At 48.2% G+C, this 27,514-nt stretch overlaps 3 protein-coding genes and 1 long non-coding RNA gene across 11 annotated transcripts in view; 2 read left to right on the top strand and 2 right to left on the bottom strand.

Annotated features, from left to right (window-relative positions):
• The window catches only part of LOC137608038 (probable E3 ubiquitin-protein ligase HERC1), a 39,263-nt gene extending 22,606 nt beyond the window's left edge, over positions 1–16,657 (bottom strand). For all 3 annotated transcript variants that reach the window (XM_068334029.1, XM_068334028.1, XM_068334026.1), the window contains exons 1-31: positions 16,545–16,657; positions 13,932–14,940; positions 12,836–12,931; positions 12,573–12,755; positions 11,293–11,505; positions 11,119–11,217; positions 10,951–11,047; positions 10,125–10,268; positions 9,914–10,041; positions 9,197–9,341; positions 8,940–9,111; positions 8,692–8,826; positions 8,448–8,613; positions 8,253–8,378; positions 7,960–8,184; positions 6,052–6,204; positions 5,834–5,966; positions 5,535–5,738; positions 5,230–5,457; positions 4,884–5,057; positions 4,675–4,789; positions 4,030–4,147; positions 3,404–3,590; positions 2,983–3,283; positions 1,928–1,970; positions 1,810–1,855; positions 1,449–1,705; positions 1,173–1,370; positions 623–743; positions 299–539; positions 65–216 (exon numbers count right to left, since the gene is read on the bottom strand). In XM_068334029.1, the coding sequence (XP_068190130.1) occupies positions 65–216; positions 299–539; positions 623–743; positions 1,173–1,370; positions 1,449–1,705; positions 1,810–1,855; positions 1,928–1,970; positions 2,983–3,283; positions 3,404–3,590; positions 4,030–4,147; positions 4,675–4,789; positions 4,884–5,057; positions 5,230–5,457; positions 5,535–5,738; positions 5,834–5,966; positions 6,052–6,204; positions 7,960–8,184; positions 8,253–8,378; positions 8,448–8,613; positions 8,692–8,826; positions 8,940–9,111; positions 9,197–9,341; positions 9,914–10,041; positions 10,125–10,268; positions 10,951–11,047; positions 11,119–11,217; positions 11,293–11,505; positions 12,573–12,755; positions 12,836–12,931; positions 13,932–14,912 (5,581 nt within the window). In that variant the 5' untranslated portion in view covers positions 14,913–14,940; positions 16,545–16,657. The remainder of the gene's footprint in view (positions 1–64; positions 217–298; positions 540–622; positions 744–1,172; positions 1,371–1,448; positions 1,706–1,809; positions 1,856–1,927; positions 1,971–2,982; positions 3,284–3,403; positions 3,591–4,029; positions 4,148–4,674; positions 4,790–4,883; positions 5,058–5,229; positions 5,458–5,534; positions 5,739–5,833; positions 5,967–6,051; positions 6,205–7,959; positions 8,185–8,252; positions 8,379–8,447; positions 8,614–8,691; positions 8,827–8,939; positions 9,112–9,196; positions 9,342–9,913; positions 10,042–10,124; positions 10,269–10,950; positions 11,048–11,118; positions 11,218–11,292; positions 11,506–12,572; positions 12,756–12,835; positions 12,932–13,931; positions 14,941–16,544) is intronic.
• Positions 16,238–18,869, top strand: esm1 (endothelial cell-specific molecule 1). Its single transcript, XM_068334030.1, has 4 exons — positions 16,238–16,319; positions 17,372–17,937; positions 18,238–18,381; positions 18,486–18,869. The coding sequence occupies exons 2-4, from the start codon at positions 17,619–17,621 to the stop codon at positions 18,566–18,568; spliced, it is 546 nt and encodes a 181-aa protein (XP_068190131.1). The 5' UTR covers positions 16,238–16,319; positions 17,372–17,618; the 3' UTR covers positions 18,569–18,869.
• Positions 18,870–22,279: 3,410 nt separating this feature from the next.
• LOC137608150 (uncharacterized) lies at positions 22,280–23,628 on the bottom strand. The gene is made up of 3 exons (XR_011038159.1): positions 23,492–23,628; positions 22,559–23,138; positions 22,280–22,410 (listed from the first exon to the last, which is right to left on the bottom strand). It is a non-coding gene; the product is annotated as an uncharacterized lncRNA (long non-coding RNA).
• The window catches only part of arhgap24 (Rho GTPase activating protein 24), a 28,945-nt gene continuing 25,004 nt past the window's right edge, over positions 23,574–27,514 (top strand). For 2 of the 6 annotated variants that reach the window (XM_068334231.1, XM_068334234.1), the window contains exon 1: positions 23,574–23,721. The gene's annotated coding sequence lies outside the window, so the exon portion shown is untranslated. Of the gene's footprint in view, positions 23,722–23,755; positions 23,886–24,921; positions 25,038–27,514 lie in introns of those variants that run through there. The other 4 variants (XM_068334235.1, XM_068334236.1, XM_068334233.1 and 1 more) reach the window with 3 other exon arrangements.

The following is a 27,514-nucleotide window of genomic DNA, read 5'->3' on the forward strand; positions in this document are numbered from 1 at the left end:
CCCGAGAGGATCTACTTTACCGTAAAATACTCCAACCGGGATCAAGATGGTCGAACGTCAACACCGATTGGGTTCGCGCCCTTGCCGCTGGAGTCCAGGTCGGTCCGTTCTGCCGTCTGCAGCTGGTGGAACGTCTGCAGAACATTCTGGAGCTGCTCACACATCACCTCCATCAGCGCCTGGGACACGTCTGCGGGCAGCAGCTCCTCGCAGGAGCTGCGAGCACAGCAACGGATGTTAAGGAACCTGGAAAGGACCAACAAGAAGGGGTGACGCGTCCCTATCTGGTGGTCCTCACCTCGCAGCGACCGTCAGGATCTGAAGCAGACGAGCGCACGACAGCTTCACGGCGCTGCTCAGCAACGCCGACCCGGAAGTAGAAGTTGCAAACCAGCCCTGGTTCATCAGGGTGCAGCTGTTGTTGGTCAGCGTGGAAAGGATCTCCAGGATCCCACACTTGATGACCAGAACCAGGTCCACCGGCTGGTAGCAGAAGTTCAGCGGGAACATGGTGGCGAGGAGAAGGTGCTGACACAACCCTGAGAACGAGAACAAAACTCAACCGGATGGAGACACCAAACGGAATAAGAGATATTTCAAAACCGCTGGAGAACCCACGAACCTGGAAGTTCTCGTTGGAGAAGAATCCTGTGCTTCAGCAGGCACACCACCTGCTGGTAGAAGGTGTGCGCTGCAGATTGGAGCTCTCTCTGTGTGTCCATGGACGCGGAGTGGGTTCCAGACTGCAAGAAATACGACACAGGTTCAGGTTCAGGTTCTACCCCCTCTGGGTCCAAAACAGAAGAAGCTCCAGGTACGAGTAAAATAATTATTTTAATGGGAAAAAAGCCTCAAACCCTCTAAATTATAAAAATAACAACATATTTTTAGCAACCAATCAACACACAGACTTTACCTGTGTATAACTAATTATATATAAGTTACGTAAACAATTCACACACGAGCTACGTCTTCACTCCACCAACGAGAACGAGATCCGGTCTCACTGATGTCGTATCCATCCGCCAACTAGCGGTGGTGTCACTTGTCGTATCTCAAAACGGTTGCATGTCGGGCAGCTCGTATCTCAAGCTGTATTTTCATCAATTCATCAGAAATCCATAGTAACTGAGCGTAAACGTCTCCATGGCGACACGTTTCCCGGGTCGTACCGTGTAATGCTGCATCTCGTAATGAGCTCCAGAGTTAGGTCCGATGATCTGCGTCCCCAGAGCGAAGCATCCAGAGAGGAACTGAAGCTGCACCGACTTCAGTAAAGGAGGCGGCGGCGGCGAGGAGGTGAAGCCACCGCCCTTCTCCTCCATCTTGAACAGGAAGGACGAAATCTGACAGAAGGCCTCCAGACGCAGCTGATGGACACGAGCAGCTGTTAGTCGCACCTTTAAAACGCTCTTCTGGGTTCTACTTCCTACCGCGGACGTTCCTACCTCGGCTCTCTGCTGCTGCTGCGTCACGGCGAACGCGATGGCCTTCGGATCCGCCTGGCCGCAGGTCTGACCGGCCGGCAGAGACGAAGACGAGGATGAGGATGGGGGCACCAGGCTCCCGCAGACGAACTGGAACACCTGGTGCAGGATGGGCGTGGTGTCGCTGCCGCTGTGGGCCATGGAGGTCGTCGGACTGATGCACTGTCGCAGGCGATCCCAGGCGTCCTTCATGACACCCAGGGAACACAGCGGCAACCCTGGAGCCAACCAGCAGGGGGAGACAGATGAATGGGCGTGGCTTCTAGTCTATTTGCTAAGCTGACGTTCTACTGATGGATGATGATAAATACGTTCCACCTACCCATCTTATTCCTGGATTGTCCCAGTGAGTGTTTGGACTGGTCGGACTATAGAATAAAGAGAACGGGTCAGCGCCGATGAGGACGAGGCGCCGAGTCACTTTCTGGAGCGAAGCTTACCTGTTTGTGTCCGTCAGCAGGGAACAAGTCAACCGTCGATTTCCTGAAGGGACACCATGCTAACAGTTAGCGCAGAAACACCTCAAAGAAAATAACAAAAGCGACGCCTAATGCAGGCTTGGCCCGAGGGCCATTTACGGCCCAGTAGGCTTTGTAATACGGCCCGCTAAACTGTATTTTCTGGACGATAGAGCGCATATATGTATATATAGTAATATATATATAGTAATATAAATATAGTAATATATATATATATTATATTTATATGGAGAGAGAGAGCACCGACTATTTTTAATTTAAAAAATTTTTTTTTTAATTTTATTTATTTGTTATTTATAAATACACTTATTTATGACGTTATTTAATCCATTTGGGCCAAATAATAAAATGCTATCATACTTACTTCATTGCTAAACACGACACCAGCAATATTTGTAGTTGTAAACCATTCGTAGCTGCCCAGCCGGAGTTACAGGATGGATTTTAGAACATTTTCTCAAGCCTAACTCTCCCTTAACTCTTTATTATCCTGTCCTCACATGTACTCTCAGTTCTTTACGATTAGATCCTCTCATTGTCGTAATGCAGTTTAGACATTTTAGCCATTTTAAGCCGCATGGTTCAAAACCTAGGACAAAAGTAGCGACTTGTATTTTTTAAATTTTGTTTTATTTATATTTTTCATTATATATTATAGCATATTTTTATTTTATATTATAGCATTTCTTTATTTTATATATTATAGTATATTTTTTATTATATATTACAGTATATCTTTTATTTATATTATAGTATATTTTTATTATATATTACAGTATATCTTTTATTTATATTATAGTATATTTTTTATTATATATTACAGTATTTTTTATTTATATCATAGTATATTTTTATTATATATTACAGTATATCTTTTATTTATATTGTAGTATATTTTTTATTATATATTATAGTTTTTTTTTATTATAGTATATTTTTTATTATATATTACAGTCCAGAAAATCGGTAATTAATTTAAATAAATAAATGCAGTTGTAAAATAATTAAGACTCTACCTTCCTCCTGCATTCGCAGACGGGCTGGTCTCCCTTTGGCCCGGTTCCACCCAGGCGGGTCGGACCCCCAGCAGGAGGAAGAGGCAGCGGGACACCACCATATGGCAGGCGGCAGGGAAAGACAAGCTGTGGTCAGCTTCCCTCAGCTCGTCCCACTGCTGCCTGGGGTTGGGCTCCCTCTCTGGACTGGTGGGGCTCTCCGTGCTGCTGGGGAGGGCAGAGGTGCCGAAGGATTCATAAACTGTCACGTTCTGCTGCACCTGCATGGCTTCCCGGGTGGCCATGAATGATTCCAGGACTTCTGCGAGAGACGGGAAAAGAACTGGGGGTTCGGGAGTCTTGTCGCGATGAGGTCATCAACCGTCTAACCAATCAGCATCTAGCTGGAGGAAGTGGAGGAATAAAGACACACATTTCTAACCTGACAGGTACATACGACCGTTGCCATAGGTGTCCTCCTCCACCGGCTCTTCCTGGTTGTGATTGGCCGCGGGGGGAGGAGGTACCTGCACCTCCCGGCTGCAGAGGCCTCTGGGCTGCTGCTCCTTTCCGAGCTGCTCCACGGGGGCGCTCGGCTCCTGCCTCCCTCCATCAGGAGTCTGGGGAGACTGAAAGACCAGGAATTTAAATGTGTGTTCACAAAAGTCTTTGTGAACACTCAGACAAAAAGTCTCAAAGAGGAAGCAACAAATACAGGGAGTCCTCAAGATACGAACAAACGCACGCCATCATATTTGACTATCGTCCTGTAGTTCCCCTTTTTGCCACAACACCCGCGGGGGCAGCACCGCTGCGTTCAACCAGCTCCAACACTCGTCTCCGTTTCTTGTTGTTGTTTGTTGTCTCTGTTAGCATCTCAGAACGTCAGGCTTCCTACCTTCAATAAATAATGACTTACGAACAATTCAACTTATGAACAATTCAACTCATGAACAGCCTCTTGGAACCCGTTGTGTTTGTAGGTTGAGGACTACCTGTACTTACCCTCATTTTCTCGGTACGTCGACCGGTTTCCACACATACTGTGGGGTCATTTGAAGGACGTACCTGTTTAGGAGAACTCTGCACTTGGGACGTCCTCGGGGAGTTTTTCAGAGCCAACAGAGCGTTTCTGATCTTATGAACCGTCTCGTAGACGTCCAGCAGCGTCTCACAAGGCTCGTATCTGTTTCACAGTGAAGCACAGCGTCAGCAGGAGACTGGACATCACAAAAAGAACGACTGATTCACGTCATCGAGCACCTCCGAGGTCTGTTAACTCCTCATGAAATGGTCTCACTTTGTGATTCTCATGCTTCCATGTGACCTACACGAGCAAAGAGCACCATCAGGAAGAGGACCGGCTATTTTTTACGTGTTTTTTTTCTGGGTTCATTCCCGAATCAGATTCCCTATGAATTCAGACAGAACAATTTATGGCATGCAGACCGGAAAAATCTGTGTTTACGTTTTCCCAGACGGAGCTAAACAGAAGATAAGGAGCCAATTCAACGGAAGCAGAAGACTTTTCTTCTGAGAATTATATTTTTAACGTTTTTTAATCGGGGTCATGGTTGATTCTGGAGCAGGACCAGAGAGGAGAACAACAAATTAGACACAAATCAAACCTGACCGTCCATCATAAACATAAAACGCACATTAAACACTGAAGGATTTCAAAATAAATGTCAGCAAACATTACGTTTGTGTTACCTGTCCTGCCAACAGGCCTCATTCTGCAGCCCGGAGTGTTTGAGGAGCGCAGCTAGGCTGCAGCAGCAGACGGTCTGCAGCAGGCCGTCGCCTGAAGATCCTCCTCCGTCCCATTCTACTCAAAAAAAACACAAAACAACCGTCACTGCGACGAACCGATTCATCCGTCCTGGAGGGCGACTCGTCCGGTCCCGCCCAGCTTCAGGCACCTTTGCCGTGAGCGTACTCCTCCATCTTCTGCCGGAGGTCCGCCGCAGGTCCTCTGGAGGACCCCAGCGCCAGCTCCAGTAACGTCCTGGTTTGCTCGTCCATCCTGAGTTGTGCCAGTCGGGCGTCTCTGCTGCCCAGCAGCACCGCCTCGGTCAGCCACGGCATGCTGGAGTCTGCAGGACCAGATGGAGAACAACACAGTGATACAACATGTGGAGCCCTGAGGTGTGCAGCAGGTCTGGTGCATCACGACCTGAAGGGCGTGACACCATATTTACACTATCTGATTTTGAATGGTCTGGACAGCTGAATGAATACTGAGTGTCTGACATGATGTTTTCCTACCCAGCTGTTCAAAGTCGGTCTCCAGGCCGTTCCTCAGGAGGACATTGGACAGCCAGAACTCTGACGTCTTCTCCGGAGGCGACGGCGGCGGGCCCTGCAGCATTCCACCGACGCAACGGCCGACCGCCAGCGCCACGGAGCGCTCCAGATCCAGCAGCCAAACCCACTGACACTCCTCCTCCTCCTGCTGCTGCTGCAGAGCGACGCCTGTGCCGTCTTCACCTTTATCTGCAGGGAAGAATGTCTTTACAGAATAAAACTGCACCACTAACAACAATGAACATCTGCAGGAAACGCCACCCGACCTGAGCAGCTCCTCGGCGCCTCCACCTCCAGCTCCTGCTCCTCCAGCCGACCCGTCTCCGGCAGCAACCTGTTGAAGTCGTTCAGGCGTTCCAGCAAGGCCAGTAAATGGCTCAGGAGGGGGTGCACCATCGCCAGGGGCAACAACAGCAAGGAGTACGTCACCTGGCAGAGCAGGCTTCCTGCCACCGAGGCGTACATCACCTCTGAGGGGGTTTGAGACGAGGGGAGATGGATCAAAACTGCCAGGAAGGTGTTGTGGTTCATATTTTACGCGTCTGGTGAGCAGTGGCGTTCTTACCGTGCAGCTTCTTCACGATGTGGGCGTCGGCGGAGCTCTCCTTCAGCAGCCTGCTGGACCTCCTGAGCGTCTCAGCGGCGCAGGGCAGCAGCAGGTGGAGATGCTCCTGCAGCAGCTTCACGCTGACGTCGGCCTACGGGACAGCAGGGGTGAGTGGGAACATACCGAACAATCGTGCATCTTCTGGCCGAAGCGACGCGTCGGCCGATTCCCCGTACCTCCTGGCCGGAGTGGACGTAGCAGTGGGCCAGCAGGTGTTTGTGGAGGCCGGACAGCAGCCGGTGGAAGTGAGACGGGGGGTCCGTCCGGTCCTGGCTGTCAGCTGACAGCTGCTTATCGCTGTTCTTCTCCAGCTCTCCGAACGCTCGCTCCTGCGTGAACACACACACACACACACACACACACACACACACACACTGGTACTAGGAGATTCAACACACACAATGTTCTTGTTCGCGAGCGTCCTTGACAGGGACGCACCATCGTCAGACAGCGTGCGTCTCTGGGACGCAAGCTTTAAATGGACTAACATTCAACAACTTTTCCATTTCGAACCCAGAAATCGTCATTATGTTATTGATCACATGCAATTTCTAGTCACGTGACTCACCGGCGTGATTCTGTGTGATTAACATCAACCAAACATCAACACCACGTCTGCTGGTTTTAACGCCGCAGCGAGAGAGGAGTTAGCTCCACCCTCCAGAGAACAAGAAGAGTCCTGTTGGGTTTGTCTGTCTGGTAAAGCGCTTTGAAACGTCTGCTGGTGGGGTTACGAGATGTACAAATAAAGGTTGATTGATTGATTGATTATCACCACGCCTCAACAAAGATGTAAAAGTTGTAGAAAAAACAAGTGACAACGAGTGTTTTCTAGAATAAAAACAATCAAAAGTTAATGAAGACAAAGGGTCAGATATTACTACAGGTGTTACTACAGATGTTACTACAGGTGTTACTACAGGTATTACTACAGGTATTACTACAGGTGTTACTACAGGTGTTACTACAGGTGTTACTACAGATATTACTACAGGTGTTACTACAGGTATTATTACAGGTGTTACTACAGGTGTTACTGCAGGTATTACTACAGATGTTACTACAGGTGTTACTACAGGTGTTACTACAGATATTACTACAGGTGTTACTACAGGTATTATTACAGGTGTTACTACAGGTGTTACTGCAGGTATTACTACAGATGTTACTACAGGTGTTACTACAGGTATTACTACAGATGTTACTACAGGTGTTACTACAGGTATTACTACAGATGATACTACAGGTATTACTACAGGGGTTACTACAGGTGTTACTACAGATATTACCACAGGTGTTACTACAGGTGTTACTACAGGTATTACTACAGATGTTACTACAGGTGTTACTACAGGTATTACTACAGGTGTTGCTACAGATATTACTACAGGTGTTACTACAGGTATTACAACAGGTATTACTACAGGTGTTACTACAGGTGTTACTACTACAGGTGTTACTAAAAATGTTACTACAGGTGTTACTACTACAGATGTTACTACAGGTGTTACTACAGGTATTACTACAGGTGTTACTACAGGTGTTACTACAGGTGTTACTACAGGTGTTACTACAAGTGTTATTACAGATGTTACTGCAGATATTACTACAGATATTACTACAGATATTACTGAAATGTGTGTGAAGGTTCTGTCAGCTTGGTTCAGTGTCCACAGGAGAAAATATGAATTAAGGCAAAGAAAACTATTGAGTGAAAAGTTAAAAAACAAAACTATTACACCTTTATTTCTAAAACTGTTTTTTAATGACTACCAGGCTTTAACATGTTGATAAAACTAATACATAATTTTACTCTTTTTTTATTTTTACCTACACAGTTATGATGTTATAAATAAAATCATTAAAATTAAGTTTGTTTAGTTTTTATATTGTACTATTGGCTAAACTCAATCCTTGCGTCGCTTCTACCGTATATTCCGTTAGTACTTTTGGGATGCATAAACGTCATGTTGGGATGCACAAATTTGTCTTGAAGCGCACCCCAGTGATGCACTACATTCTGGAGGTTACACACACACACACACACACACACACACACACACACACACAGGCGTTCTCCTCACCGTGTAGAAGCCGATGCTGAGCAGCAGCGTCCTCAGCAGCACCTCCGCCAGCAGCAGGGGGTCATAAGCTTCAGAGCTGGACGCCGACGGCGTACGGAGAGAGGGGCAGGGCGTGACGGGGGGCCCCAGGGCCCCCGACACCTCACCGAAATGACTGTAACCCAGCAGAGACGCGACGTGGCTCTGATCCTGCAGGCTGCTGAGCACCATATCCAACTGCAGACGCTGTGAAGGACAGGAGGGGGTTGGACGTTCCTGCACAGCTTCAATGGAGACGTGAAACTCTTCCTTACTTGTCCTTTGGAGAGGACGTTCAAGCTCTGGGGCCCCTGAGGGAGGAGGGAGAGGAGCAGCTCCGTCCTCTCCTTCAGCGGGGGCAGGAGGAGGGAGGCGCCGATGGACAGCGTGTTGAGGACGGCCTTCAGGAGGAGGGACACCAGTTTAACCTCACGCAGAACGCACATTACCCATCATGCAGCTGCACCGACCTGCTGGATGGAGTCTGGCATGTTGGTGTCGATGAGTCTGAACAGCAGGTTCCTGAGGGGCCGGCCTTGAGCCCCCAAAACGGTGGCGCCGGTGCCCCCGGCGTGGGCCAGGGACAGGTGGATGGACAGCAGCTTCATGCACAGGAGGAGGAACTGATGGTGGTCCCTGAGGAGCGCGTGGAGACAACGTTAGGACGCCACATGTCATCAGCAGGAACCAATCAGCAGATGGACGGATGAGCACCTTTTTGAGACGAACGGGGCGGGGGGCGTGTCGTTCCCGATGCCTTCGCAGTAGCTCTCCAGGAAGTTGCGCAGGTAGGTGAAGGTGCTCTCCTCTAGGTCCACGCAGAAGGGGCGGTGCCACGCCACCAGCTGCCTGGAAAAACACAGAGTCAGCACAAACAGACCAGAAACCGATGGGGACAGGAAGGAGACGACACATCGGGGGGGGCGTGACGCGGACCGGAGCGAAGAGGGTCCAGGTTTTACCTGTCGGTTGGAATCGCGGTCCAGGCCAGGCTGTGGGACGTCCCCGCCGTGATCTGTTGGATGGACACGCCCTCCAGCCCCAGCACCTTCCTGGGTTTGGTGACGGGCGTGGAGGTGTGGCCCTGCCCACACTGGCCCATCGTGTTGTTCCCCCACGCGTACACTTCATTCTCTGGAGGCAGGAGGAACGGCACGCGTTCACCTCAACCAGCATGAATAAAAGTCACATGACAACGGCGTGAGGGGCGGGGCCTCACCGTGGGACAGAGCCAGGCAGTGGCTGTCCCCGCAGGAGATGTCGATGATCTTGGTGATGCTCAGGTCTTCTATGAACCTCGGTTTCAGAGAGGTGGTCTCAGACGAGCCGCATCCCAGACAGGAACCGCAGCCCCACGCGAACACCTGAGCGGGGAGTAAGAACCAGCGATGACCTCATCCATCAGCTCCGCCCACAACCCACGCCTTCCTGTTCCGTCCCGACGCTCAGGGTCAGTTAGGTTTACGGTAGAACCTCCACATACGAGACTCGTTCTTTACCACGTGTTGGCGGATGGATACGACATCAGTGAGACCGGATCTCGTTCTCGTTGGTGGAGTAAAGACGTGTTCTTGTGTTCTTGTGTTCTTGTGACTTTTATGTTTCTTTTTATTCTTTATCATTCTTTATGTAACATATATTAATAATTACACACAGGTAAAGTCTGCGTGTCTACTGGTCGATAAAATGTGTTGTTGTTTTTCATCATTGGGGGGGTTTGGGGGTTTTTTAAAGGCTGGAACAGATTAAACTGATTTTAGTTATTTTAAATGTTTGACGGAACGGATTCAACTCGTATCTCAGGTTCTACTTTATTTTATGCATCATCTGAATTTAACATATCAAAGCTTAGCTTCAGGTTTGTTGCAGGTTTTGAATATTTTGCTGCTTCCTGGTTCTAACGGGACTACTTTGGGCTGGGGGGGCTGCGTCTCACCTGTCCTGCAGAGGTCAGAGCCAGAGACGACTGGCTGCCAGCACACACTTTCCTGATGATGAATCCGTGCAGCGCCTCGATGACCTTGGGACGATACACGCGGTTGGTGTCTCCGTGACCGAGTTTACCTGCAGGCGTGAGTCACGTATGAGCCCAGGAGTTGATTCACAGGAAGAAGAGACAGTTTAAAGCCCCGCCCCCTACAACACACCATTATCCCCTCCTCCGAAGGACCAGACGCAGCGCCCGTCCTGCGCCACGGCGATGGTGTGGGAGCTGCCACAGGCCACGTGTCCCACGCCGCTGACGTCCTTCACCAACGTGGGGACGTTTCGGCTCTGACTGTCGCTGTGGCCTGAAAGGAGGAGACGAACGGGACGGAAGAGACGGACGCTGAAAACCCGCAGGAAACACTTCACTGAACAATCCAAAGATATTTGAATCGATCCACTGGACTCTACGACGGCTTCTTGAAGAAGCTTCTTCTCTCATCCAAAGGCTTCTTCAGTTCTTAAGGTGTCTGGTCTTGTTCCAGCTTATTAACTATGTGGGGTGTGGTCATGGATGGAATATGGTTGGAATGTGAAAAGCACTGACCACACCTCACAGGGTTAACAAGGCAGTCGACTGCAACATCCCGCGACACCCCAGAATTCAACATTTTACCCTGACCTTCTTCCACCTACTTTCTCCAGAATTTTGCACCTTAAGAGATACAAAAGTGGTCAGTTGACCTTGACCTACTTTTTCAAGGTCAAGATTGTGATCTAATTTCCATCCCCTCGCCTCCCTGAATATAACGCCTTTTGTTTCATCTTTCTATCTGCAACGGTTGTGAAGATATTTGATGGATGGACGGGATGTAATAAACTGGGACAAGAACCTCCTGCCTCTTGGACGAGAGGTGAGGCGTCTTCAAGAAACCTTCTTAACGTCCAGTGGATTGATTGAAACAGCTCTGGAGAACCATAACTGGAGGATTGAGAACCTTCAGACACTTCACTGAGTTACAGAGATGAAGAACAACACGCGTGTACCGAGTCTGCCGAAGTCGCCTTCTCCCCACGTGTACAGCTCGCCGTCGCTGGTCACGGCAGCGCTGTGTCTGTAGCCAGCAGACACGCAAACCACGGTCTGGAAGAGACACAAGAGTGATCAGGACTGAAACCAGAGTCGTCCTCCGTCCTCCACTGCAGGGCGCTCACCTTGCTGAACAGCGGCCCCTGGATGATCTTGGGGTACTTCTGCGTGGCGCTGTTGCCATGGCCCAGTTTTCCATACTCTCCGTCTCCCCAGCTGAACACCTGAAGAAGAACCAATCACGATGTAGTCTACTTCAGGACAAGGAGCCGCCAGTCGACCATTCCGTAGAGTCTTACCTCGCCCTCGACGGTGATGGCCAGGGTGTGGCCGTCGGAGCCCTTGGAGGACGACACCTTCTTCATGCTCCGGTGAGGCTCCAGCACCAGTTTCTTGGGGGTGGACTGGTTGTTGGAGTCGCCCAGACCTAGACGACCGTAGCTGCCTTTCCCACAAGCTTTCACCGAACCGTCCACAGACACCGAGAAGGTGCAGTACTGACCCGCTTCGATCTGACGGAGGGAGGCGAGGAAACGATTATTCTGACCTTTACTGACGTAGAACCACGTCTGAAACACGAACGACCGACACGTCTGGACAACCTGGACTCTGAGCGCTCCCATCCTGGTACCGTAAACTCTGATTGGATACACCGCTGCGATCACGGTCGACGCCCACTGACATCACCATAACCATTGTCATTACCATGGTTCAGGTAGTCCTCAACATACGAACACAATTGGTTCTTGGAGGCGGTTCATAAGCTGAATTGTTTGTAAAACATTATTTATTAAATTTCAATGTCTAATCACCGTCTGAGGTCATTTGAAGGTGATTACTACTCTAAATACTAAAGTAATGTCATTACTACTCTAAATACTAAAGTAATGTCATCACTACTCTAAATACTAAAGTAATGTCATTACTACTGTAAATACTAAAGTAATGTCATTACTACTCTAAATACTAAAGTAATGTCATTACTACTCTAAATACTAAAGTAATGTCATCACTACTCTAAATACTAAAGTAATGTCATTACTACTCTAAATACTAAAGTAATGTCATTACTACTATAAATACTAAAGTAATGTCATTACTACTCTAAATACTAAAGTAATATCATTACTACTGTAAATACTAAAGTAATGTCATTACTACCCTAAATACTAAAGTAATATCATTACTGCTCTAAATACTAAAGTAATATCATTACTACTGTAAATACTAAAGTAATGTCATTACTACTCTAAATACTAAAGTAATATCATTACTACCCTAAATACTAAATGACGCCAACAGGAAAGACCAGAAGACCACAGGAAGTGACATCAGAGCAAACTGGTCACTGAGTCTGAGATCTACTGAGTCATGTTAACATGACACGTGAAATCTGAACCTACAGGGTGTTGATGTTACGCTGCTCGGAGGGGGTTTTGGCAGGAAGGGGAACTACAGTAGTCAGACATGGCGAAGCGCGGTTGTTCATATCTTGAGGACTAGCTCTACTCTCTTACTCCTGGCTGGCGTAAGTCAGAAGTAACACCTCACAGGTAAACCTCCAGGAGCGTCCTCGTACCATTTGGGCGTCGCTGAACCCCTGAGTCAGCTTGGGCAGCAGGATTTTCTCCAGGGTTCCCTCGGCCAGCTGGTGGCTGCTGTTGCTGCCCCACACGTACACCATGACGGCATCGCCCTCGGCGACGGGTGCGGCGGCGTCAGTGCTGCAGGAGCACAGGCAGAACGATGCTAGGTTGCAAATCTGCCAAAGGAAGACAGGGTGAGGCCATGAAATCAAAAAGCCGAGCGCTGACAGGTGGCGGTCGCTGTGATCGCTCTTACCTCCTCGAACAGGCAGAGCGCCGCCTGCGAGAGTCGACAGAGTCCGTTTGCATCCTTTGTCAACACCTGAGTGTTTAAGGAGTCCCCGCGGAAACCCTGGGGAAAAAACCATTTCAGGTCAGCCCTCCAGCAGTCGCAGTAAAGATCGGATCGATGAGAGGCGGAGCGATTTGGAGCGGCGGTGGGAAGTGAAGCCAGGAGCCACATAGAGTAGGAACGTGTAGGTGGTAATTGGGGTCATAGCCGAGGGCCCCACGGAACTACTGGAACAAACACGGGGCCTCAAATCACAGGTGGGACGAGCAGAACGAGAAACAAACACACAGACGACACCCCAGTTTTTAAAAACTACAGCAGCAGTTTTAGTCGGAAGATGTTTCCGGTTATTCGGAATATGTTTCCGAATAGTCGGAATATGTTTCCGAATAGTCGGAATGTTTCCGGTTAGTCGGAAGATGTTTCCGAATAGTCGGAATATGTTTCCGAATAGTCGGAATGTTTCCGGTTAGTCGGAAGATGTTTCCGGTTAGTCGGAAGATGTTTCCGGTTAGTCGGAATATGTTTCCGGTTATTCGGAATATGTTTCCGAATAGTCGGAATATGTTTCCGAATAGTCGGAATGTTTCCGGTTATTCGGAATATGTTTCCGAATAGTCGGAATATGTTTCCGAATAGTCGGAAGATGTTTCCGGTTAGTCGGAAGATGTTTCCGGTTAGTCGGAAGATGTTTCCAGTTAGTCGGAAGATGTTTCCGGTTATTCGGAATATGTTTCCGAATAGTCGGAATGTTTCCGGTTAGTCGGAAGATGTTTCCGGTTAGTCGGAAGATGTTTCCAATTAGTCGGAATATGCTACCGATTAGTCGGAATGTTTCCAACCAATCAGAAACGTATTCTCTCACGCCTCTCCACAAATGTGCAGTTGGGGTAATCGGGCTCAGCTGTGATGTCACCTAAATTTCTACCAGTCGCGTTTGAAGTTTTTGTACCGTTTCCTGATTTTACTCAGGAAAAGATCAAATCAGGGCAGAGGAAACATTAGCATGTAGCTAACAAAAACCGTAATAAAGGCTAAGCAGACATTCAGATTTCCGTACCGAATACTGCCTCATCTGGAGGAGCGCCTGGTGGATGAGGTCAAAGGCCACGCCCACCGCCTGCTGCGAGGAAGAGGAGGAGGAGGAAGACGGTGTGGAGACGGATGAAGCAGCCAAAGCCACCTCCACCCACTCCAGCAGGAACCTGAGGGAGCCCCTCTGCATGGCGAGGCCGAGCAGCAGCTCCAGCGCCAGCCTCCGCCCGGTGGGGTCCGCCCCGCCTCCGGCGCTGCCGCCACCGCTCGCCGACGTCTTCTTCAGGAAGTCCGACACCTGCGCCAGGCAGTCCAGCCCGACCGACGGGATCTTGTTCTCATTAGCCAGGGAGAGCGGCGGCAGGGCGGCGAGCACGGAGGAGGCGGTGGCGAGCACGTCGTTGCAAAGCGCCGACTCGGGATGCGCGGCGGCGGCGGCGAACCTCCAGTTCTGCTGCAGCAGCGACAGGAGGAGGCTCAAACCTGTCCTCACGCCCATCTCGATCAGGACGTCCGTGCCCGACTTGATTCTGGACGCCCCACCCGCCAGGCGCGACTCCGAGTGAAGCACCAGCTGCCCGCATTCGGCGCCGCCGCCCCCGCCGCCGCCCTGGGCGGACAGCGGCGCCTGGAACCTGTCGTGGTATTTGCTGTGCAGCGCGTAGTAGATTCTCTGGAGGACCAGCAGGCGGCGCTGCAGGCCGAGGGTGTAGCCGGTCTGCGTCAGCACGCGGTGGGCCAGCCATCGCTGGCTGTGGAGCAGCGACCACAGGTACTCCTCCCTCTCCGTCGAGGCGCCGGACTCGCATTCGAAGTCCGGCAGGCGGGGGCCGACCAGCTCCTGGACGGGCGGGGCCAGAGGCACCACCTCCTTGTTGAGGAGGAGCTTGCTGTAGAGCGCGGCAGCTCCGCCCCTCCTCGCCGTCTGCACGCTGTCCTCCGCCGCCCAGGAGCTATTGAAGTGTTCCTGCCATTTGAGCAGAACGTGGGTCTGACAGGGAACCATGTCTGAGCCTCGTCCGACCCCCCGACGCCTGGAAGACAAGACAGATGAGACGCATCCGACCCCCCAACTCATGGTCCCTAACAGGATTGGATCACAACCTTGTGGTTCCTAACAGGTAGAACGTGACCGTCCGTCTGACCGGCGCTCCGGGGGGGTTTCATGGGAACGCCGGCAGTGTGACTTCCCCTGGCGCGTTGAAAACGACACGCGGGTCCGAGATTGGCTAAGCTAGCACGACGAATAATCACATAACAACAAGAGACGAGTTGAAACTGAATGCTGACATCAGGACAGACGGGGTCACGACGGGGTCACGGCTGAGCCACGCCAGGGCCACAGATCCTGGTTTCTCCAGCGCCACCTGAGGCCTGCGGGGGCTATATGGTTTCCACCACGGCCAAAAATAACAGCGAGCGTTGCTATGGTGACAAAACGTCCAATCGGCAACATTCAACCGCCAATGTCAGGTCCAACCGTGCTGACGGCGTGCGAACAGGCCTGACGAGAAAAAAAATCCAATAACATATACAGTAAAATCAATCGCAACGCAATGGCTCATGGGTAACGTGTGGGGCTCATCACACATGTGATGCTGCCATGGTGACGTTATGGAATGCTAATTCTTTGGCTCTGGAAAACTGGAAGACTTTTGAATCACGTGTTCATCATTTTATTATCATTATTATTTATTTAATTCATTCGTCTTGTTTGCCTCTTCCACATTTGTGGGTCACGAAGGTTGCTGGAGCCAATCCTAGCTAACTCACGGACATGAAGCAGGGCACACTTAATAATATTATTATTATTATTATATTTATATTTATTTTTATTTATTTAATTCATTCCTCGCCTTATTTGCTTCTTCAATTTTTGAGGGTCACGGGGGTTACTGGAGCCACTCCTAGCTGACTTACGAACATGGAGCGGGTCACACTTTATTATTATTATTATTATTACCTTTTTTTTTTTAATCTTTTTAAAAATAATTTTTAAAAAACACACAACACCAACCGTCCCAATCCAGATCTGAATCCAGAACCTGGATCCGGGTCCAGATCCGGTTTGGTGCTGGTCCAGAATCACTGCGTGTTTTTGTTCACGCTGTTTTTTTGTTGTTGTTTTTAAATTCTATAAAAAAGAAAAAATGTGATCAACAGATTTTTGTTAAAATTATGTCTGAGACGTCTGAAACAAGTGGTCACGTGACCTCCAACTACTGGATCGATAATTAAAGCATTGGTAATTTCATGAACGGTACCGTCACGAATTTAACGACTTCATGTCAGTGACGTCACACGAGACGCTCCTCTCCTCTCCTCCGGCATCTTCGTCTCAAAGCATCCCTCCTTCGTTCCGTCTAGTCCTCCCCGACCGGACGGCGGTCCCGACCCCGTCGCCGCCGCTCCGGTGAGTCCGCGCCTCGCCGCCCCGGTCGCCGCTAGCGCTGCCCCGCGTCCCGCTGACAGCGGAGCTCACGCGGCTGCGCTGCGGTCGCGTTAGCTCAGCTGTCAAGAGCCGCGCGAGCCCCTCCGCCCGCGAGCTGACAGCTCTCGGCGCGGGGGGCTCGCGCCCCGTTCGTGACGTAAGAGGATCTGCAGACGGTAAAACGAGCAGGGGGGGCCTGTCGGTTACCTGGACGGTCAGCCTGCTCCGGTTAACGGCTCGTGGTACCTGCCCCGTCCCGCTGAGGTCTCCCTCCGACGCGGATAACATATCAGGCTTCTGCTCGGGGCTGCTCTTCTTCGGTGCCGTTTTGGGGCTGCGGGCGGTGGCGCCACCCGGTGGCCGGGAGGAGGAACTGCACCCAGCTGTGGCCAATAAATCCTTCAATTTAATTTTTTAAAAATTAAATTAAATTTTAAATGACCAATAAATCATATAAAATGCACAAAAAACAAGATTAGATTAAAAATTTGGAGAATAAAAATATTGTTTCATAGCATCTGTCTAATGTTCTCATTCCTCTCACAACTCCCAGTAGATTAATATATAAAATAACCTAAACTCATAAAAATGACCTCATCCCCATTTGTATGTGATGTTGTTGTTGTTGTTGTTGTTGTTGTTGTTGTTGTTGTTTATGTTGTTGACTCACTTCACTCTGTCTTTATTCAATTGAAAATTATTTTAAAGTGACTCATTTATTTATAAGTTTATTTATCCAAAAAAAAATTCTTTAATTTGTTCCTGTAGTCCAGTTGTTTTCTCCTTGTGTATCTATTTGTTGTTTATTTATCGTTTTATTGTTTTATTTATTTTTTATTAAAAATTCAAAAAATAGAAAAAAAAATAAAATATTTATTGTGACTAGTGTTATGTGTGAATGTGTGAGAGCAGATGGTACATCATTTTCTTCAGAATTAATAAAGTACCAATCTATCTATCTATCCGTCTGTCTGTCTGTCTGTCTGTCTGTCTGTCTGTCTGTCTGTCTGTCTGTCTGTCTGTCTGTCTCTCAGGTTCCTGGATGGCGGTACCCACTAAATCCCACTTCCCAGCCGGATCTCTAAAAACGGGTCTGACCGACCCAAACGGACGACAACACCGGAATGAGGAAACTGACGCGGGCCGGCGGTGAGCAAAACAAACTTGTGGGTCCCTGATAACCAACAACCTGCTGCACCGGAGGTCAGTCCGCTCGACTCCCCCAGCGGCGGTCCACCTCCTCCCGTCTCTCCCGCAGAACCTCAGCCGCCGCATCCCACCATGTCCCTCCTCCTCCTCCTCATCCTCATCACGGTGCTGTCCTCCTTCCCGGTGCGGGATGCCGATGCGTGGGGCGTCCACGTCAAGTACGCGGTGAACTGCCCGGAGCGATGCGACGCGGAGCGGTGCGGCGCGGCGCGGGGCTGCGCCTGGACGGTCCTGGACGACTGCGGGTGTTGTCGGGTCTGCGCAGCCGGCAGAGGGGAGCACTGCTACCGCACCGTGTCGGGCATGCACGGCGTGAAGTGCGGACCGGGATTATTCTGCGAGTTCTACAAGGATGAAGACGATTATGGAGACGAATACGGGATCTGCAGAGGTGAGGGTGGCGATGCGCGCCGCGTCGTTTGCGCGCCGCTGTGCTGCATTTACAGGAGGCATTGCGCCAAAACGCGCCAAACGCGCTGAATGGAGACAGGATCCAACTTGAGAGCTGGACTTTTATTTATTTATTTATTTATTTATTTTTCTATTTATTTATTTATTCCCATCGCAGCTCCTGTCGGTATCAGGGTTGTGGGGTTTTTTTTTGTTCCGTTGTGTTTCTGTGGCGCAGATGATGCTGGATCCGGATCCAGTCAGACCCACTAACCTCTTTCTGTTGTTTGTCTCTGTTCAGACTGCCTGTATGGAACCTACGGGATCGAATGCCGCAAGACCTGCAACTGCAAAGGGGGCATCTGCGACAGGGAGACAGGAGCCTGTCTCACCCTCAAGTTCTTCGCCAAAATCGCCAGCAAACTCAAGAATGACGCACAAGCAGGTAAAAGTAACCCAACCCGTGCAGAACCAGGTGTGATGAGTGAAGGTGACTCCCAACCCCATGAACCCCCCCACCTGATGAATTCTTTGCCCTGCTTTTCCCAGCCGGAGACGTGGGCTCCGGAGAGGTCACCACGGACCCGGAGACGAACCGATCCACGGCCCCGAAGCGGCTCCAGCCGCGCTGACCGGCGGGGAACCGTCTGGACCCGCCCGGTGGGGATGTAGCGTTAACTTATAAATGAACTGAAAGCTATATTTTATTATGTTAAATGATGGGGGGGGGGGGGCAAAACAAATTTTTTACAGCATTTTGAATTTTTATTTTGTCTCTTCTCATTGGTTCAGTTTAGATTTGATTATCTGTGACCTGAGTTAACTTGTCTTTATTTAAAGTTCGTTGTCTTCCTATGACTTTCTTTTTATTGTATACAGTATATGAAAACATATCCTGTATATAACACCAGCCTGTGTACTCCTAAGATTAAACCAAAGTTATCTCTGACTTCTGTCTGATTTATTTCCTGATTCCCTCATAAATTTAAGTGTTGATGAGGACGAAAGTGTTTTAGATGAATCCAAGTCATCTTTATTACAGGTGTTTGTTTGTTTTTAGTGGAGCTTGGGGATGATTTTGTCACTTTTCCATCAAATTCTCCATCATCTCCTGCTTTTACACAACATAACAGAATATTTATCATCAGAAAAAAGTGACTTTATGAACCAGACAGTGTCAGGAGTGAGTAAAGGTCAAAGGTTGAGGCAACAAAAATGATGTCAAATCCAACAAAAAGGCTGCAGACTGAGTCAGAGAAGCAGAAACCTTCCTCCAGAAACAGAATTCATTAATATTCTCACAATGGCATCAGGCAGATGTATTTCTGGAAGCTCTTCTGAACGGTGTGAAAATGCGAAGCAGTCTGGAGACGAGGAGGAGGAGGAATTCTTGTTTCCCATGGCGATGCAACGCGAATGCATCGGAGCGCTGAGACGTCTCAGGCATCAGGAACCGTCGGCTGAGGCCGTCTCAACTTCCACAAATGGGGAAAGATTCTTTGTTCCCATGCATAAAACATTTCTCAGTCATGGAAAAATACTTTTACCACTTATAGCATGAGAAGAGCTGAGGAGCGTTCGCAGCTTCATGGGATGGACATTCATCTTCTCCAGCTGGCTCGTGAAGCCATCTCACAGTCAGAATGAGAAAAAAAATATGAATTATTAACATGACAAGATCAAACCAGATTCATTCCAACAGGAAAATATTCACAAAAGTCAAATGAATCATTTCCTTGCGAGAGCAGAATAAAATTAGAGGCGTATCTGATGCAGGAGAGAGAGGAGTAAAAATACTGGTCTTCTTAGAGAATGTTAGTTAAATTCTCATTAAAATACAAATATGTTTATTATTATTATTATTATTATTATTATTATTATTATTATTATTATTATTATTATTATTATTATTATTATTATTATTATTATTATTATTATTACTATTATTATTATTATTATCATCTTTATATTATATATTATTTATAAATATATATTATATTATGTATTTTATATATTATATTCATGTATTTGTATATTATGTGTATACTTTATATATTTTATTATATATTCATATTTATAATAATTATATACTTTTAATATTTATTTATATTATTATATATTATTATTTATAATTATAAATATATCAATCAACTAATCATCTGTCATCAGGAATTTGTGTGATTTAAAAGGTACAAATTAATTGTTTACTTATAATTAGTAATAAACGCAGTGAATATAAATGAAAGCTTCATCTGCATAAAGATGTCGTTTATCACAAACCCCCGATCAGACATGATCGATCCATCAGGGTGAGGAATTTCTCTCCACGCGGATCAAAAACTGCATCAAACATTTGGTCCAACACTGCAAAATGACGGCATTCCGACTAAAAATATCTGGAATGAGCTTCACCTCGGACTGCGACGGCGAGAGAAACTGTTTTCCAGTATTCAGCTTGTTTATTTCCTGTGCTTCCTGACACCTGTGAAAACGGCCCTTCTTCCTGTTGTTGTTGTGTCTGCAGCACCGATTGGGCTTTTTTCAAGAGACACTCCAAAAGCTTGGAATGCATAAGTGACACAGAAACAACATCCTGTCTGCTTTATTTACCCCTAAACACCTCCTGGTATTATAGTCTTAATGTCAACTTGATCCATATTATTTATTCCCCATAATATCTGGGGGGAAAAAGTTGATTAATTAACTTGAGAAAAACGTTTTTTCTTCTTTTGGATTAATTCACAGATTAACAAAAATTCCCTGAGAAAATTGGAGTCATTCTAAGGAGGTGCCTCCCAATTCCAAGAACACACACACGCACACACACACACACACACACACACACACACACACAGGTATGGGAGTACGTATCGGCCGTGTTCCTTGCGTTCCCCTGAGACCCAACGGGTCGAGTCCTTGTAACCAAACAAAGGACCCTGGAAAATAACAGGAAGGTGTTGGTGAGAAATACCCTTCATCCGTGTCCCTGAACACGTCAGCGCCGCCGCCACAGAAACAAAGGTGTGTGAACAGAGGAGTAAATAACACTGATTTACCCCCCACCCCCCCACAAAGGTTGTTTACGGTACAATCATGAGGGTCCAGGAGCATTGGGAGTCAAACTGGTAAAGGCATCCGGAGCCTTGACCTCAGTGACCCCCCATAGTGACCCGACGGATTTGTGACCCGCGCAGGAATCTTTCCGTGGCAGTCGGCTCACATCTGGGTTGATTACTAGCTGTCAGGATGGGGGGGTGGGGGTCATTGGAGTTCAATCAAACCCGAAGGTTTGACCTTTGACCTTCTGATTCTCTCTCAAAACATAAATATCTTTTTATCACATTGTCCAAGTAAAACCTGATTCTATAATGAGGTTACCCTGTACTATAATTAAAGCTGAAAGGTTTAAAGTTGACTGAAGATGACCTCAGAGTCACCTGAACGTTCTTCTTCATCTTTCATTTAAGGTTTAAAACTTTCAAGGACTCCAGCTCCTTGAATTTCACCTCATTTTGTAATAAAATCCAAAACGGCCTTTTCCTAGTTCCAGTCCGGTCGTTTGGGACGGAGAGAACAAACCGGTCCACCTGGTGGCCCCGCCCACACGCCTCAGTGTTGTGTGTGACGTCACACTGATGAATGTGATGCTCGGAGTCGCCACCAGGGGGCATTAAAGCATCAAGAAGCAGATATGAACTTTCTGCGTTCCGCGATGAAAGGTTTATAATTGACAGCAGGAACACAAAAGGATCAAAGTTAAAGCAGCATTACAATAAAACAGTAATTAACAACAGATCTAATGATGCTGAAGCTGGAGGTTGGACATCTGAAGGTCCTGGACCAGAAACTGGAGCTGACAGGTTTTCTGTTGAAGCTCTGAGGTCTGAAACGTTTGTTTCCTGCAGTCACGGTTTGGTTTTAGTGTTTGGAGGCTGTACTGGACTTTTGTTCCTCTTTTATTCAACCTTCATCGAGCTTCATGATCCTGAGGAGAATCTGTGTTGACTGCAGTACAGACTTGTGGCCACTAGGGGCACTGCGAGCTGAAAACACAGGCATGTTGATAATTTAATTTTTAATTAAATTTTTGATGTTTAATTTTTAATTTTTAATTTTTAATTTTTAATTTTTAATTTTTAATTTTTAATTTTTAATTTTTAATTTTTAATTTTTAATTTTTAATTTTTAATTTTTAATTTTTTAATGATAGAAGTAATGATAGAAGCCCATCATCTCCACATCGACTTCCTCTTTCCAGAAGCCACCAGCTGTCCCTCACCCTGACTCCAAGGCCATGAGAACCTCAGATCCGTGGGGAACGTTTGAATTCCTCCATCTATTCTGCATTCTGACCTCTTGAGTTATCTCCCATCAGACGCGACCCCCCCATGAGAACATCCCATGGGAGCAGATGCAGCTCCAGTTTGTTTACTGATGGTCGTCTCCTACGTCACGAGGTCGTTCAGCATTCCTCCTGTAATAAAAGGCGATGAAGGATGGAGGAGGAGACAAGAGTTCATTCAGCCTTTTGTTTTATCTGATGGGGCTTTAAGAGCACTTTACCCCCCCCCCCCCCCCGGGGGGGGGTATTAGATGTCAGGAGGATTTAAACTCATAACTACCTTTTTATAATCAGCTGCACAGAGGTCCTTTGGTGAAGCTGCAAACAAGCAGGAATTCATCGCCAGCGTTAGAAATGAAGTTACATCCAGTCACACAGTGGTGGCAGCAGAACACAACCCATCTGACCCACGTTCCACCCGGGAACCTGAACGCCTCATCCTTCGGAGGTGATTCTGAAGATTCTGAATTCTTTCAGACGGAAAAATGTGTTGTTGTTTTTATTACAGACAGTTTCAAACTAACCCTCCTTCCTCTCCTGTTCCTCCTCTTCACCAACAGAATACACCAAGAAGAGAAGATTTAAAATACACATTTTTATTTCCAGCCTGTCGTCCTTCTCCATGCCAGTCTATCTTCTTCTATCTATTTTCTTCCAACCTGGTCCCTCCTAGAGAACCTCGACATCACCTCCTCCACCTCCAGCTCCACAGAAACCTTGAACGCCTCAAACTCTAGCCTGGACCCATCAGAGGAGTTCTAGCGAGGCTGGAACAAGACGGACATTTCAACCCCTCCCCAGCAAACCGAGGACGGGGTCAGGGGGTAAATGTTTGAGCTCCAGTGGTTGGTTGGCGTCGCCTGAGGAAGATGAAGACCGATGATTGGTGAGAAGTTAAAACCCAAACCTGAAACGTTTCCCTCAAAATCTTCTGGATGCTGAAACACTAGAATGAGCAAAGCCCCCCCCCCCAACCTAAATCCTCTCCCCTCCCTCCTCCCTGCTCCTCCTCCCCCCTCCTCGGTAACCATCACACTGCACACACACACACACACACACTCCTGCTCACACTGAGCCTCGATGCTGAGAGGGAGCGCCTGTGACTCACGTGGGAGTGGGTGTTTCTGGACGGCCCCCCCCCACTGTGACGGGGCCCCGTGTGTGTGTGTGTGTGTGTGTGTGTGTGTGTGTGTGTGTGTGTGTGACTGCTGACCACAACAGCCGTCCTGTTCTCAGCATGCAGACGGCGTGAGCGGTCAAGGGGAACGTTTCTGAGCCTCAGCTGACCTGATCCGGTCCTGGTTGGAGGGAGGGGGGCCTGGAGCGGGGGGGGCACCTGAGCCGGATTACAACTTCTGCTCGTCTCAGACGAGGATTAATCCTGATCTGGATTGATTATCTGTGTCTGGATGCGTCGGTGGAGCTGAGCGACTGAACAGGAAGGTGAGGCTGGCGTTTGAGGCTCCACGGTTGGGGGAGGGGGGGGGGTGCACCCTCTTGCACAGCATGCTGGGAAGGTTTTGGGGGGTACTGTATGTTTGCATTGCGTCCCATTAACACCCACGAGAAGAGAAGTCCAGCATGTTGGTCTGATTCAGCGTGAGAAGGTAAACCAGACCTCCAGTGTTTCTGATTCATTTCCAGCGGTTTAATAGGAACACAACTCGTGTTGAGTCACCAGACGCACAAGAGGAAATAGATGCAGTTGTGTGTGAACTTGTTCCTCTGGGGGGGTTCAACCTCAGCCTGATATTTAACGGTTTATTCTGACCATCAGTGATGTTAGCAGTGACTTCTCTGGGCTGACGGCGATCTAGTCCTGCTCAGATGATTCCATGTGCCGTCCAGAAACTGAGCCGCCGTCAGCTGGAGAAACGGAGAACTTCAAAAAAAGTCACGTCCAGATTCTTCTGCAGGAGCTAAAACTGCAGAAGAAGAAGGAGGAGAAGGAGATATTTGAGACAGTAATAATAGAGAGAAGATGATGGAGGACAAAGACATCTCTGACAACTTGTTTCCTCCACCTGGTGAGTTGAAGGGCAACGAGTTAAAGGGGGGCGGCGGCGGCTGAGGGTGACCCCCGTGACCCGGATCGGGTTCCTGGTGTCAGCTGTCCCGCGTCCGACTCCCAGAAGAAGGGATGGAGCTGGAGTGACAGCCGGAACAGAAGATCACCTCCGAGAAGAGTCCTATCTCCCTGGTATCCCGGTCTGACTCCAGGTGGGGGGGTGAGGATGGACCAGACACCCCCAGTGATGTCAGATTGTTTAGCTTCAGCGTCAAATGAAGAGCCTGAGTGTTCATCTTCACCTCCTGCAGGAGTCGGACAGCCCGTTCCCCCAGGCAGGAGTTATATTTGCCTGCAGATCATGTGGCTCACAGGGCCCCCCCCCCTCCCCGCAGACGTGGAGGTATTTAAAGGCTCCACGGCATTGATGGGCTATGTGAGGATCACGTTTCCCCTGTTGCATGTTTGACGCTGGTTTTACTGGTGGCGGAGTGCAAATGTGGCTCGTGCTCACGGCTAACCCAACGCTGGCTGTTCAAGCTACTGACGTTAGCCAGTCAGGCTAACGGAACCCAGACGGACCCAATCAGCTGACCGGACTCGTGGTAACAGACGTTTGGAGTCCTCCATCGTGAGTTTTCTGTTTAACGCCTCACTGATCCGAGGAAAAGTTGACACCGGTCAGCAGAACGTCCAACGTGACGGACGGACGGATGGTGGAGGGATAATCTCCATCTGAGGTCATCTAAAGGTCATTACTGCTCTAAATACTAAAGTTCTATTCCCTCAGACTGACCAGAAACACTCTCAGGACATTAAAACATCCCATAATAATAAAATCCTGTAGTACCGTAATGTAACTTTAACATCTCTACCTCTGAACGAATTTTCTCCTGGGGGGTGTAGAGGCGAATCCCAAAAACATTGGTTCCTCCATCATTTAGTTCCTACTGGAGGACAACATTGGTTCCTACATCATTTAGTTCCTACAGGACAACATTGGTTCCTACATCATTTAGTTCCTACAGGAGGACAACGTTGGTTCCTACATCATTTAGTTCCTACAGGAGGACAACATTGGTTCCTACATCATTTAGTTCCTACAGGAGGACAACATTGGTTCCTACATCATTTAGTTCCTACAGGAGGACAACATTGGTTCCTACATCATTTAGTTCCTACAGGAGGACAACATTGGTTCCTACATCATTTAGTTCCTACAGGAGGACAACATTGGTTCCTACATCATTTAGTTCCTACAGGACCTAAACTGGTCACTGAGTCTGAGATCTACTGAGTCAAGTTGTTGGATATAACATCTCATTGTTGTTCGTATCTACAAATGTTCATAAGTCAGATGTTTGTGTCTTGATTTCCTGTATTTGCGCTCCCCACCAACGAGCAGTGAAACATGACTGGTGGATGACAGTGTGATGACAGGTTGGCGTCTCATTCCAAGGATTGCTGAAACTTAACTGGAGTAAATCCACAGGCGGAATAGATTTCCGTTGGCCGTCTTGCTGCAGGAACCGCAGGATGAGAAACTCAGCAGATTTAATTTAGTTGAGACCAATTCTCTCTCCAGAGTTTTTCCCTCGCTGTAGTTGTGACCGGCCACTTCCTGTGGTCGGGGGAGATTTCTTGCCACTATCCCCATCCGACACCAATATTTTTAGCAGCTTGGGCAACAGTAAGCTCCTCTGTGTGATTTTAGCTCATTATTATAGGTTGTATTTTTACACCAAAACAATTCCAGAGCATCTTAAATTTGCAAAAAGATGAGCTGGAGTCTGGAGCGAGGCCTCAATCCGGCAGATTTTGCTGTTAGCTTTGGTGTTTTCCTTCCACTTCGGGTAAGAGCGGGTCTTAAACACCAGAAACTACCGACCTCCTGCCGCCGTGGGTCGAGTCCCGCATCACGTTTCAGAGGTTTTACGGCTACACCAAACACCCTCCTCACTCAGACATCTAGGTTTTCTTACTCCTTCTCGGTCGTTGATGATGTCACCGACATGTGGCGCCCCTGACATCAAAGACATGAAGGAAAGGCTTTTCTGGTGTTGAAAGGGTTTCTTTACTCCTTCTAAATCACAAGAATCAGTAGTTCAACAAAAGAGGGGGTATTTTTGAACCAATAAGGCAATCCTGATGCCGATGATCCGACTGATGCGCAGACAGCGCCGCACCTCCCGCGGCCCGGTTGATCCGTCCCCGCCTTCTGTTTTAAACGTGAGGTTTGGTTTCATCCATTTCTACTCCACGGCCACAAATATGTCGCATCCTGCTTAGAAATTATAGTTTACCATGAAACCTAAGGGGATGATTGGTGTGTCTTTGTGTGTGTGTGTGTGTGTGTGTGTGTGTGTGTGTGTGTGTGTGTGTGTGTGTGTGTGTGTGTGTGTGTGTGTGTGTGTGTTGCTGTTAACATTGAAGGTTGGAGTGTAGCACATCTGATACCAGAAAACACAAATCAAGAAACGTGTCATCTGCATACCTCCTGCCGTGTTAGGTCAAAGGTCATGTTTCCACTCGTAAAAAAATGCTAAGGAACAAGTTCTGAGCAGGATGTGTGGAGCTATAAAGAGGGTACGGCACCAAACTGGCAACGCAGCGACTCAGGCCAACGTTGGATGGGTGTGTCCGTGTCTGTGACGGGTGCTGTACACATGTGTGTTCATGCGTGTTCTCGCAGACGGAGGTTCTCCCCTCTGGTGGTCCGGTTCCTGCTTCGTGCCCCTGGTGGTCCACACAGAAGGAATTTCCCCTTAACGAACTCAGAGTTTTCAGCTGTTTGCTTTTTTCCGACAAATCCATCAAAAATGGCGACAAGAGGATGAATTACAGATAGGTGGAAAACCTGTGTGTGTGTGTGTGTGTGTGTGTGTGTGTGTGTGTGTGTGTGTGTGTGTGTGTGTGTGTGTGTGTGTGTGTGTGTGTGTGTGCAAAATGGACACGCAAACCATCAGCATCTGGTCCTCATCTGGGCCGGAGGATGCTTCTTGGTTCCTATCCGGTGTAGTTGACCTGAGTACTAAAGGGTTTCGTCTTCAGAGCTTCACAACGGTTGAAGGACCAGCATGCCGAGGGTGGGCGACATCAAAGCCTGGAGGTCTTTCTGCGGTCTGTGAATTCTTCTCCCCACATTTCCTTTCTTCACTCAGATCCAGGACTCGACCATGAATCCCAGGAGACCCCCCAGACAGTTACTGTCGTTTGTATTTGTTGTTT

Source organism: Antennarius striatus, chromosome 15 (genome assembly GCF_040054535.1).
Source record: "Antennarius striatus isolate MH-2024 chromosome 15, ASM4005453v1, whole genome shotgun sequence".
NCBI lineage: Eukaryota > Metazoa > Chordata > Actinopteri > Lophiiformes > Antennariidae > Antennarius > Antennarius striatus.